This window comes from Carassius gibelio, chromosome A7 (genome assembly GCF_023724105.1).
Source record: "Carassius gibelio isolate Cgi1373 ecotype wild population from Czech Republic chromosome A7, carGib1.2-hapl.c, whole genome shotgun sequence".
Taxonomy (NCBI): Eukaryota; Metazoa; Chordata; class Actinopteri; order Cypriniformes; family Cyprinidae; genus Carassius; species Carassius gibelio.
Genome location: NC_068377.1, coordinates 36,611,035 through 36,623,880, shown reverse-complemented (window position 1 = coordinate 36,623,880; position 12,846 = coordinate 36,611,035). Strand labels below are relative to the sequence as shown.

Here is a 12,846-nt window from a genome sequence, read left to right as displayed (position 1 = left end):
GAGCAGCGATCATGTGACCGTAATCTGCAGAAGTCAAATTAGGCTGTTCCTCATGCGTCCTCTGTGTTGTGCTCAGATCGTTCTCCAGACATTGATAACTACTCTGAGGAAGAGGAGGAGAGCTACTCGTCTGAGCAGGAGGGCAGCGACGACCCCGTTCACCCTGTCCATGTAGGTGTTCAATCAGCCATTCACTTCAATATTTATGTGTGTGTGTGTATAAATATATATTTGTGTGTGTATATATGTGTATGTGTTGTATAATGTATAATGTGTGTGTGTGTGACATTTTTTTTATTTTTGCTAATTATACTTATAACCTTTTTTTCTGTTTAGATATATTTTTCCAAATATATATAGAACTGAAATTGAAATTAATATATATACAGAACCGAAATGTGTGTGTGTGTGTGTGTGTGTATATATATATATATATATATATATATATATATATATATATATATATATATATATATATATATATATATATATATATATATATATATTTCAGTTCTGCATCCTGATTGCTACTCTATTCATATAACATTTGAAGCTATATTCAAGTGTGTATAAATGTATATTTATGTGTGTGTTTGTGGCATTTGAGTGCACACACACGACGAGTGTTTAACGGCTCATGTGTATGTTTCAGTATCTCGATGATGAAGAGGACGAGGTGAGGAAGAAGAAACCCAGACGCAAACTTACTTCCAACGCCTCTATTACCAGAGTGAGTCTCTGTCTCTCACACACACACACACACACACACAAACACACAGTGGCTCACTGCATTAATGAATATGAATGACCGCACTGAGCTCCATTTAACAAACACCATTACCATTTAAGAGGGCACTTTTCTAGCGTTTTATCTTGGTTAAAATAAAACAAATGCACTGGTGAATCGCTCACAGACGGATCAGGGGTGTGCTTTAAGACTGAAAACAGGATTAGGTTTGGTTGGATGTTGACTGTGAGCTTCATTCTGGCGGATTTGTGTTATAATTGTGTTTTAAATGTTTGATCGTCTCTTCTCTCTTCAGCAACCGAACATCAAGCAGAAGTTTGTGGCTCTGCTGAAGAGGTTTAAGGTGTCAGATGAGGTAACGTCTGCGCCCTCACAGAAATATGACTGTGACCTTATTATCTTCTCTCATTCTCACCTCATTCTCTGTCAGTCAGTCACACCTGAACATTCACACCTGTCTGATAAAAGACGGGAAAACACTTCAAATCCCTTTAAATACTCAAAAGATTAGAAATGATGCATGGAACTAAAAGTACTAAAACGAAACCTGTTTTCATTATTAGGTTTATTATTTCAAAATTGAAAATTGTCATCATTTATTGACCCTCATGTCACCTCAATTTTTGTAGTTACTGTTAACAAACACGACTGATAAATCTATTTTAAAAACATTTTAAAAACCTGAAATAATAAAATATAATATAAGATGAAAAACTTGAGAAGTTTAAATGAAAATCTGAAACATTGCCTTGGCAACTAACTTAAAAAATAAAATTAAGTTCAAGATGAAGTGCTAAAATTACTAGAACTGAAATAAAGAAAATTATAAAAATAAAATAAAGGCACAATAGAATGACTAAAAATAAAAATGCAAAACTAGATTCAGTTCATAATGGTAATACTAGCATTATATGTTTTTATGCCCTTTATATATAGATTTATTTAAATGAAATGTGCATATCTGTAGCTAATTTTAAGTCTGGGGCAGACAATACCTTTAAAAAGCTATGAAATTAAAAAATGCTGTCTTGGCAAATAACTGTAATAAAATAAGTTTAAAGTGAAGTACTAAAACTGAAAAGCTAAATAGAAATATAAAAATGGACTAATAACAATTAAATAAAAAAATGCATTAAAATAAAATGCAAAATATAAAACTAAAATGCAATTCAGTTCATAATAGTAAAGCCTGCATTAAATGTAATTATACCTTTAATTAAATAAAGTTTTTTGTAAATACTGATAAAAATGTGTTTGATTCGTTTCATCACCGTCTCATTCTGGGAGAGATGGGAGAAGTATGAGTTTGTTGAATCTGAGTCGCTCTGCTGTCGTGTATCTGATTCTTCAGGTGATGAGTGAAGTGGTGTGTGTGTGTGTGTGTGTGTGTGCTGCAGGTGGGTTTCGGGCTGGAGCACGTGTCCCGGGAGCAGATCCAGGAGGTGGAGGAGGATCTGGACGAGCTCTATGACAGTCTGGAGATGTACAACCCCAGCGACAGCGGGCCGGAGATGGAGGAGAACGACAGCATCCTCAGCACTCCCAAACCCAAGCTCAGGTGACACACGGCTGTGTGTGTGTGTGTGTGTGTGTGTGTGTGTGTGTGTGTGTGCGGCGCCCCCTGCTGCTCGACTCCTCCAGCTGCTGCAGATGTTCAGTCCTCAGTCAGACACTGTATAACACTGAGAGTTCCGCTCCTTGATTCTGATTGGCTGAGCCACGCTCCAGGCTGTTATACTACAGATGTACATCTTTGTTTACATTTGTGTGTTGCTCGGCAACTGCTTTGTTGGAACCACAACTGATTCTAAAGCTGCGTTTTTTAGAATTTAATTAAACAGAAGGAATAGTTCAGACAAAAGGTAATTATTGTCATCATTTACTGACCCTCATGTCACTCCAAGCCCATCTGACTCTTTCTTCTCTTGTGAAGCATTAAAAGAGGATGTTTTGTGGTTTGGATCCAGTGTAGTTATTATACAAAAACTATAACTATACAAATGGTCTTTGGTAATAGAAATGAAAATGAATCTTCAATTAAACTTAAAAAGAAGGGAAAAAAGACAAATGTTGCTTTGGCATTGTTATTTTAATTTTTAAAATACTAAAATGACTCTTAAACTAAACCTGAAATAAAAATAAAATAAAGCTAAACAGAAATATACAAACTACTAAAAGTCACAAGAGCATATAAAATGACTAAAGTTAAAAACTGAAAATCCCAAATAACAAAAATTCAGTTCATAATAGTAATACTAGCAATGGATGTTCTTATAACATTTATTTAAAAAATCATATTAATATTCCTAAAAATGTGTTTTTAGCATGCAACACACTGGTTTAGATGTAGTTCACGTCTTGATTTGAAAGAATTTCTCAATTTTAAAAACAAAACTAAATATTTTGTCGTGTTAACATGCAGACTGTTAATATTAATTAAGTTACAATATGGTTTAGATGAAAACATTTAAGTTATAAATTTTAAATATAAAATCCAAATTCAATATCAATTGTAGATGACAAACTTTTATTTTTGTATTATCAGTTTTCATTTTAATTTTCGTTTTTTTTTTGTAATGTTTTTGTTTTATTGTCTTTAATGTTTTTAAAGTCTGCTGTCTTTGTAAGACAGTACAGTGTGAAGCATGTATTTGAACTGAGACTGAAGGATCAGGGTTCACTTTAATCAGGGTTCACAAGGGAAGTCGTGGCCTAATGTGGGGGTAGTGCATGAATAGCTCTCTCTCCACCTTCAATACCACGGCTTAGGTGCCCTTGAGCAAGGCATCTAACCCCCAACTGCCCCCCGGGCGCCGCAGCATAAATGATGCCCACTGCTCCGTGTGTGTGTGTGTGTGTGTCTGTGTGTGTGTGTGTGTGTGTGTTCACTGCTCTGTTTGTGTGCACTTCGGATGGGTTAAATGCAGAGCACAAATTCTGAGTATGGGTCACCATACTTGGCTGAATGTCACGTCACTTTCACTTTAATCTTTAATCTTCGATCACAGACAGATGGTTTATGGAATTACATTTGTTTCAGTAATAATGAACGAAACTTTATAAAACTGAACGTAACTTTTTCAGAAACTATCAAATATATGCCATTACAAAAGAAGAAAAACACTATGAAATCAAAAGCTCACTATCCAATCAGAGAAGATCACTGTTAACCCCGCCCCCACGAGAGGTTTGGGTCAAAACTCCAAACGGAAAACTGCGAACCGCAAGCGAAATCTGTGGCAATGCATTCAGAATCCATGATTAGCAAAAACAAATCTTTAAAAAACATTAACAAAGAATGAAGCATATATGAAAAGCCTGTTAAATTTGTGCGACTGAGTTCCTTTTTTTCCTTTTCATTGTTTTTTTTCTTCTTTTTTAATGGCATATTTTTGATAGTTTCTGAAAAAGTTACATTCAGTTTTATAAAGTTTCGTTCATTATTATTCAGTGGCGTAGCCAGGGGAGGGGCCATGGGGGCACTGGCCCCTCCTGAAAACTGATTGGCCCCCCAGTGTGCCCCCACATTTCTACTTGTCTGTCACTCACAAATTCAAATTATAATCTTTCAGTTTAGTAAATAACTCATCTGTACTTTTACTTCGTTACTGTGAGCGACGCACCTCTCGTTACTTTATCTTAATGCAATAAATGTTATAAATGCTTCAGTTTATTCCAAACGCGCCGTCTACTTTTCTCTGGGCAATGAGCGATGCCCATTCGCCAATGATTCATTCTTTTGAGTCAATTCTGTTCAAAGGCTTGATCAAACCAATTGGCAAACGAGTGAATTGGTTCATGAATCAGTTTGAATGAGTCGTTCAGTTCCCTGCCGCACGCGCTGAGCGTCTGAAGCGGTTCACTCAGAGTTGTAACGTTTAGCATCAACAGCGTTGAAAACGGGACTATGGAACTGCACTGAATTGAAAGCTAATCTGCAAAGGCTATTATTTGCTTGCGATGGAGATCCTTATTAGATGAACACCGCGTGTGCTGTCTACTGTTTAACAGGTAATAACTTGGGCTACATTCGATTACAGTACACCATACCACTATGACAGTAGTTTGTTGTACGTGTGTGGCTTATAACAGAGGGGAGTCAAGTTGAATGCAGCTTCCAAAAGACAAGAAATAGCCGATTAAGATTGTATTAATTTTAATTCAATCACACCGGTGCGAGTACGTTCAGCAAGTCATATCATCAGCTGTTAAATTCAGATCTGTGATCGCTTGCTGGCGCTGAGCCAGAGATAGATGCGTTTTACAGCGTTGCGCATTATAACCAATCACACACGGTTCGTTTGAATGCAGTGGCCAATCAGAGGTGTTCCGATGAGTCATCGCGAAATGCCGGTGCTTCCTTCACTCGCTCGCTGACTGAATACCTCTTTCTGGTGAATTCTCTCGTCAGAAACAACAAAGTGCAGATGTGTGTACGAATCTATAATTAAGATATTGATTTCACAGTGTTAACAGTTTCAGTGATTTTAATGGGAGTTTCTGAGAGTGATTGAAATCTAGACTGTCAGTGAAAATGATCTTTAATAATGTTAATGTTATTTGCTCTCTTTCTGAACAATGAAAGATTAGTAGCAATATTTATATCACATTAACTTTCAATGTTAAATTCACATTTAATATAAAGTCAGTCGTATTAAAAATATGTTATGGCATGAAACCTATATCTGTTACTTAAGTAAACAGACAGGGTTTTATAATAAATTGCAGTAAAGGCTGATGAAATATATACATTTACACACGCACACACACATTACATACATTTATCTATATATCTAAATAAAAATAGGCTCCGTATATATGACCCAAAGTAACTAACTACTTGAGTAGATTTTTTATCCGATACTCTTTTACTCTTACTCAAGTAACTATTCAAGACTAGTACTTTTACTTTTACTTGAGTAAATATTTCTAGAATTACTTTTACTTTTACTTGAGTAAAGTTTTTGGGTACTCTACCCACCTCTGGACACATGCAAAAACATCGTTTTTTTTACTGGTCAATTTTGAGATTTTGGCCTGTTTGTCTTCAGTAACATATCTTCTTTCAGACTTGTGGTGAAAAAAAAGTCCAAAATACACATATAGGTCTTTATTTTTCTACACCTTTAGTCTATTTGCGTCTGTAGATTCCTAATAAATTCAGTTGGCGTTCTAAATCACCATGGTGCTCCGCGATTGCTGTTTTATAGGATCCACATATTTTACATGTTAAACTAAAGCTACCTTTTTGAACAAGTAGCTTTCTAACAAAGTATGGATATATGATATTTTTAAATCAATATGCTCAAGATTAATTAGCCTTGACATAAGTAGATTTTGTTTATTCATCAATGCAAATTTACTGCAACTGCTGCTATGCAAATTGAATGGGACGTGGATAATAAACAAAAACATATTATGAAATTATATTAAATTTATAGTAGTTATATTAATTAATTAATTGTGTATTTATTTCTATGAATTATTAATGTTATTCTGATTATTATTATTTGTGAGTTGTACACTATTCATACATTGGATTCTTTTATTTATTACAGTTTTTCTTTCACTTTTGTAAAGTGAAAAGTTAATACAATTTGTATTTGATTTTTTTTTTTTAAGAGCAGTGAATAACTGCTATTAAAATATAATAGGGTATCACTGTTTATTACTGATTTTAAAGGTTACTGAACTCTTGAAATGATTTGGATATACAGTTCAAACAACACAAGATTGGCCCCTCTGTATTAATCGTGGCCCCTCTTGTGCCCCCCAGTTGAAAAAATCCTAGAATCGCCCCTGTTATTATTGAAACAAATGTCAATTCCATAATGGTTGAGTTTTGAACAGAAATGAGTGCGGAGTCAGTGCTGTTAAAATAACCCAGGTTTGAAGAAATCGTTCTCTCTGTGTGTTTGGCAGGCCGTTCTTCGAGGGAATGTCCCAGTCGAGCTCTCAGACGGAGATCGGGAGCTTGAACAGTAAAGGCAGTCTGAACCGAGAGCCCTTCAGCCCCGTGAGTACACACACAGCAGACTCCTCACACAGTTCATACGAGTCTTTATTTAATTTCTTTCTTTCTGTTTTGGTCTTTTTCATATCAGAGTGATCAGCCGGCGTCAGATAAGCTCAGACACTCTCGGAGCCGAACCCTGGACGAGCCTCTGTCTGAGACCGACACACTGGTGAGACTCATGCACACTCACATTTACTGTCACTTACGGATTACGGTTTTATATTAAGATTTAGTTTTATTTAGTTTTATATTTTTTGCTTTCAATCTACTGTTAGTTAAATTTTAGTCATTTTATGTTTTTGTAAAAAAAAAATCTAAATGTCTGTATAGATTTCTATTAATTTTGATTTGTTATTTTTTATTTCATTATAGTTTTAAACCTTCAAGTTAGAATGATCGAAAGTGTAGCTGTAATAAAATAAGTTAACTTTCTTTTAGATATTTTATTTTTGTTAATGTTTGTTTTTCAAGTAGCCATTTTTTTTCTCTAGTTTTAGTTTTTGTTTTAGTTAACTGTAATAACCTTGCTTTAAAATGCATCCGTATGTTTACATTATATAAGACAAATAAATATTTGTAAGAAAGATTGTACAAGCATAACATCTGACTAAATAAAGGTGTTTATTAAACCAAAACACCATTTTATTTAAAGTTAAATGCGAAAATCATCACATTTACACGCTGTCTAAATACTCCTGGGCTCAATCTATATGACACTCGTTTCTCTTTGGGATTTCGCCTGATTTAAATTCCTTCAGTCGTGTTGTTTTAAAGCTCTTTTGTGTTGATTGCGTCGATGTTTTGTAGGAACTGACCGATCAGGAGTTGTTCAGTGATGTCGGACCGTCTATAACAGTGTCTGTGGCTGAAAAACCACGAACACCCTTAAAAACCAGCAAGAACGAGCTTCAGTCCTTGCCGTCACCCAGGTAATATAATATAATATAAGGGAATGGAATATAATAAAGCAATAAGCCCCAAGAAGCCTTGGTTTACAGAGAATTTATAACAGCTAGGGGGCGTTGTTAGACACGACACAAAGCTGTTATAAATTCACTGTAAACCACAGCTTCACTGAGATTATTGCTTTTATAAAACGGTTATTTCATATATGTAGTTTCACAAAATAAAACTGAGCAAATAAATTGTAATGATATTAATACAAACAGTTCTTCCACCAAACAATGTAGTTCTTGAGATCAGTTGTGGTTGAAACAAAGTGGTTGCTGAGCAACACACAGAAGTAAACAAAGGTGTGTGTTCTCAGCCAATCAGAATCAAGGAGCGGAACTCTCCACTTTATGATATCATCATGTGCACCACTGTTCTAGGGTTTATAAGGAAATTAATAGTTTCATTCAGCAAGGATGCATTAAAGTGATCAAAAGTGACAGTTGTGCCATTTATAAAGTTAGTAGATTAGAAACAAGGTTAAATAATGCCCAGAACACAAAGCCCAAGTTTGATTGTGTGTGTGTGTGTGTGTGTGTGTGTGTGTGTTTGTGTGTGTGTGTGTGTGTGTGTGTGTGTGTGTGTAGATTGGACGGAGGACAAACACCCCGTAAGCGCTGCACTCCTGTGAAAGAGCGTCAGCTCTCCAAACCGCTGAGCGAACGAGCCAACAGCTCCGACAGCGAGAGATCTCCTGAGCTCGGACACAGCACACAGGTGCCAGGATTCAGACTCTCTTTACATCTGTATTAAGCAACGAGTAGTTCACCCAGAAATGTAACTTTACTCACTCTCATCCCACATGTAGATGAGTTTGTTTCTTCATCAGATTTGGAAAAAATGTAGCATTGCATCACTTGCTCACCAGTGGATGCTCTGCAGTGGATGGGTGCCGTCAGAATGAGAGTCCAAACAGCTGATAAAAACATCACAATAATCCACACCACTCCAGTCCCTCAGTTAATGTCTTGAGAAGTAAACAAATAAACAAATTCACCATTAAGACGTTTTAAGATGGTGCTTCTGGCTAAAATATAGTCCATAATCCATAATAGTGCTTCCTCCAGTGAAAACGTTGTCTTTTCTGAAGCAGGAGAGAAATCTGTAGAGCGAAGCCATAACCGCTCTAAACAAATATATGGGTGAATGTGAGAGAAACAGGAGAAGGACTTTGGATTATGGAGTCATATTTTAGCCAGAAGCAACAGTGTAATGTTTAAAAGCCTTTTTTTTACAAAAACACAGCCTTTCACTTCACAAGACATTAACTGATAGACTGGGGTGCTGTGGATTATTGTGATGTATTTATCAGCTGTTTAGACTCTCATTCTGACGGCACCCATTCACTGCAGAGCAATCCAGTTTCTCCAAATCTGTTCCCATGAAAACTCAAACTCATCAACATCTTGGATGGCCTGGAGGTGAGTAAAGTTTCATTTTTGGATGAACTATGGCCGTTAAAAGCTGGTGTAAACAGGGTTTCTCTTCTTTCTCAGGATTCCCTCACAGTTCTTTCCTCTCTCTGCCGTGGCTTTAAATAAGGATGTTAATGCAGTGTTTCGTCTTGTTCTGCAGAGTCAATGTGAATTATTCATGTCCCGCTGACTCATCCCTGTGTGTGTGTGTGTGTGTGTTTGCAGGTCCTCAGGAAGGCTGTCTATGATCAGTTGAATCAGATCCTGTTTTCTGATGCTGCTCTTCCTGAAAGTCTCATCTTGATCAATGGCACAGACTGGCAAGGACAGGTACATGAGACTGTGTGTGTGTGTGTGTGTGTGTGAGACTAATGGGTGTGTTGTGTATTTGTTATAATGCACAACCTCATGACTTAACTCTTTTAAATAGCCACAGCATTGATACATTTTTTTAAAATTAAATTACAATTACAATAAAATTACAATTATTTATGATAACCTATGCAATATACTGATAAACAAAATTCGAATGCTAAGTAAATAGTTTACTATTTGCAAAGTTTATGGTTTCAAAGTATTTTTAGTGAATTCATTATATCAGCAATTTTGCAAACTCCACCACTCAGTACAGAATATGATTTAATATGAATAATTTATCTCTGTGATGTGCAGCTGTATCAGCATCATTCCTCCGGTCTTCAGTGTCACATGATCTTCAGAAAACATTCTGATGTACTGATTTACTGCTCAAGAAACATTTCTGATTATTATTATCAGAGTTAAAAAGAGTTGTGCTGCTTCATATTTTTGTGGAAACCATGATGCATTTTATTTTGCATGATTTTTTGATGAATGTAAACAGCATTTATTTGAAATAGAAATCATTACTGTGACTTTACTGCAGTGTGTGTGTGTGTGTGTGTGTGTGTGCAGTATGTTGCGGAGCAGCTTCAGCTTCAGAAGCATCCTGTGGTCTGTACGTGTTCTGGAGCAGAGATCCAGGCCGTTCTCTCGGCGCTGCTCACTCGGATACAGAAGTTGTAAGTCACATGACCACAGAAACCATTAATGCTTGTTCACCACCAGTGAGATGACGGAGTTCAACAGCTGTTTTGTAAAGAAAGCACTGACCTGTAGTATAAAGTCCAGTGAAATCTGATCACATCTGTGTGTGTCTCTGTGTCTGCGTCTCTGTGTGTGTGTCTCTGTCTCTGTGTGTCTCTGTGTGTCTGTGTCTGTCTCTGTCTGTGTGTCTTTGTGTGTGTCTGTGTCTCTATCTCTGTCTGTCTATGTGTGTGTCTGTCTCTGTGTCTCTGTGTGTCTGTGTCTGTCTCTGTCTCTGTGTGTCTGTGTCTGTGTCTGTCTCTGTCTCTGTGTCTGTCTGTGTGTGTGTCTGTCTCTGTGTCTCTGTCTGTGTGTCTTTGTGTTTGTCTGTGTCTCTGTCTCTGTGTCTCTTTCTCTGTCTGTGTGTGTCTCTGTGTCTGTCTCTGTGTCTCTGTGTGTCTGTCTCTGTCTGTGTGTCTTTGTGTGGGTCTGTGTCTCTGTCTCTGTGTCTCTTTCTCTGTCTGTGTCTGTCTCTGTGTCTGTCTCTGTGTGTCTCTGTCTCTGTCTCTGTGTGTCTGTGTCTCTGTGTGTCTGTCTCTGTGTCTGTCTCTGTGTCTTTGTCTCTCTCTCTGTGTGTGTGTGCAGCTGTAACTGTAACTCGTCGATGCCGCGGCCGGTGAAGGTGGCGGTGGTCGGAGGTCAGAGTTATCTGGGATCAGTGCTGCAGTTCTTCGTCACTCAGCTGGCCAACAAGACGTCTGATTGGCTCAATCACCTCCGCTTCCTGGTGGTGCCTCTGGGTGAGAGACACAACTCACGACTGGGACGTACAGATGGAGGCATACAAGTTCTTTCTGTGTTTTATGATGCAGATATTTTTGGATGTTAATTTCAGTTTCTGTTTGTTTTTGTTGTTTTGCTTTTTTAAACTGGTTCAGGCTCTCATCCTGTTGCTAAGCACCTGGGTGCCCTTGACAACCGTTACAGCGCAGCCTTCCTGGACGGAGCCTGGAGAGACACATTCAACCGATCAGAGCCACCGCAGACAGGTACACACACACACACACACACACACACACACATTCACACCACACACACTGATCCGTTCCGAAGCTGTGTAACCCATCAGCTGGTGTGTGTTGTAGATGCGGTGGACGTGGCTGCGCGTGTGTCTCAGTACATCAGCGGAGCGGCTCTCACACACCAGCTGCCCATCGCTGAGGCCATGCTGACCTGCAAACACAGAACGTACGTCTGTCTCTCTCTTTACTGCTGCTGTTACATCACTCACTGTTTCTGATCACTCATCACTTCCTCTTACAGGAGAGATGAAGATTCCTACCAGAAATTCATTCCCTTCATCGGGGTGAGTACATATCACACTGTTAGGTGTATCTGACAGACCATAATACTGCATTTTGCTTTTGTGTAATTAAATGCATTTCTATTTGTCTTATGACAGTTTAAATTATTAAATTAACTATCAAAAAATGTACCCCTGGAATTTATTTTCATTTTCACTCATCAATTTTTATTTATGTATTTTATTTTATTCACCCATAAGTATTGCATATACACCCCGAAATTTATTTTTAATTTTTTTGCTTTAATTTTTTTATTTTATTTGATTTCATTCACCCATAAATACTTTTCATAATATTGCATTTTGCATTGATTGAAAATTTATATTTGTCCATGCCAAAGAAATTACTCCTGAAATATTTGTTGCACTAGCACATATCACTCAAAGCATCATATATTGTATTATGTCATGCAGTATAATAAATAACATTCATAAACTTGGAAATTTAATTAAAAAAATTACTTTTTCTGTGGGGTGCTATGTGCCCCTAGAATGTTTTTTATTTTATAAATTTTTTTATATTATTATTTTATAAAATATATTTTTTTAATTCTCTCTCTCTCTTTATATCAGATTTTTGCCTTATATATTTATTGCAAACAGCAGAAGTGTCACTCAAAGCATTATATATCATATATTTGTTTAGGTGTTATTTGTTTTAAATATGTATTTGTCATCTCACAGGTGGTGAAGGTGGGTTTGATTGAGCCGGGCCAATCATCAGCAGGTGTGTGTTTCCAGGCAGACTGAAGCTCTGATGCTGTTTAATAACTCTTGCACAGAAGCTCACCCTGTGTCCGTCTCTGTTTCCCAGTTGACCCTGAAGAGGGCGTGGCTGTGAGTTTAGCCGTCCCCTCCACGTCTCCGCCCTCTCACGGCTCACCCAGCAGTCTGAAGGAGATGGCCACGCCCCCCTCGTCTCCGTCCATGGGCGGAGGTTTGGCTGTGCAGGGGTGAGTGATCGAGCTTGCTTTTATTTGTATTATATTCAATTTCAATTTGATATTATTTTAGCTTTATATTTTTTCCATTTTATGTGATTTTTGCCTTTTTTTAAATATTTATTATAATTATAGAAATTATATTTCTATAAATATGATTTTTACAAATAGCTTTAAATACATTTCAGTTTTAGGTTAGTAATGTTGGTACTTATAATTTCTATAAATATGATTTTTACAAATAGCTTTAAATACATTTCAGTTTTAGGTTAGTAATGTTGGTACTTTCACTGGTGGCTCAACCTTTCAGGAAGAATAAAATGGCTCAAAACTGCATATTCCTACATGTTTGTGTATAAATGTGATCC

At 37.0% G+C, this 12,846-nt stretch overlaps 2 protein-coding genes across 4 annotated transcripts in view; one reads left to right on the top strand and one right to left on the bottom strand.

Moving 5' to 3' along the window:
* The window catches only part of LOC128017418 (calpain-1 catalytic subunit), a 213,335-nt gene that overhangs the window by 58,462 nt on the left and 142,027 nt on the right, over positions 1 to 12,846 (bottom strand). The gene's annotated exons all lie outside the window — the stretch shown is intronic.
* LOC128017412 (phosphofurin acidic cluster sorting protein 1) overlaps positions 1 to 12,846 on the top strand; it is a 47,520-nt gene that overhangs the window by 29,185 nt on the left and 5,489 nt on the right. Inside the window, exons 6-21 of the mRNA XM_052602790.1 lie at positions 77 to 171; positions 653 to 730; positions 1,044 to 1,103; positions 2,146 to 2,306; positions 6,671 to 6,764; positions 6,853 to 6,933; positions 7,572 to 7,693; positions 8,303 to 8,432; positions 9,356 to 9,460; positions 10,064 to 10,170; positions 10,820 to 10,974; positions 11,113 to 11,223; positions 11,320 to 11,422; positions 11,498 to 11,540; positions 12,222 to 12,264; positions 12,352 to 12,490. Coding sequence (XP_052458750.1) covers positions 77 to 171; positions 653 to 730; positions 1,044 to 1,103; positions 2,146 to 2,306; positions 6,671 to 6,764; positions 6,853 to 6,933; positions 7,572 to 7,693; positions 8,303 to 8,432; positions 9,356 to 9,460; positions 10,064 to 10,170; positions 10,820 to 10,974; positions 11,113 to 11,223; positions 11,320 to 11,422; positions 11,498 to 11,540; positions 12,222 to 12,264; positions 12,352 to 12,490 — 1,627 coding nt within the window. The remainder of the gene's footprint in view (positions 1 to 76; positions 172 to 652; positions 731 to 1,043; positions 1,104 to 2,145; positions 2,307 to 6,670; positions 6,765 to 6,852; positions 6,934 to 7,571; positions 7,694 to 8,302; positions 8,433 to 9,355; positions 9,461 to 10,063; positions 10,171 to 10,819; positions 10,975 to 11,112; positions 11,224 to 11,319; positions 11,423 to 11,497; positions 11,541 to 12,221; positions 12,265 to 12,351; positions 12,491 to 12,846) is intronic.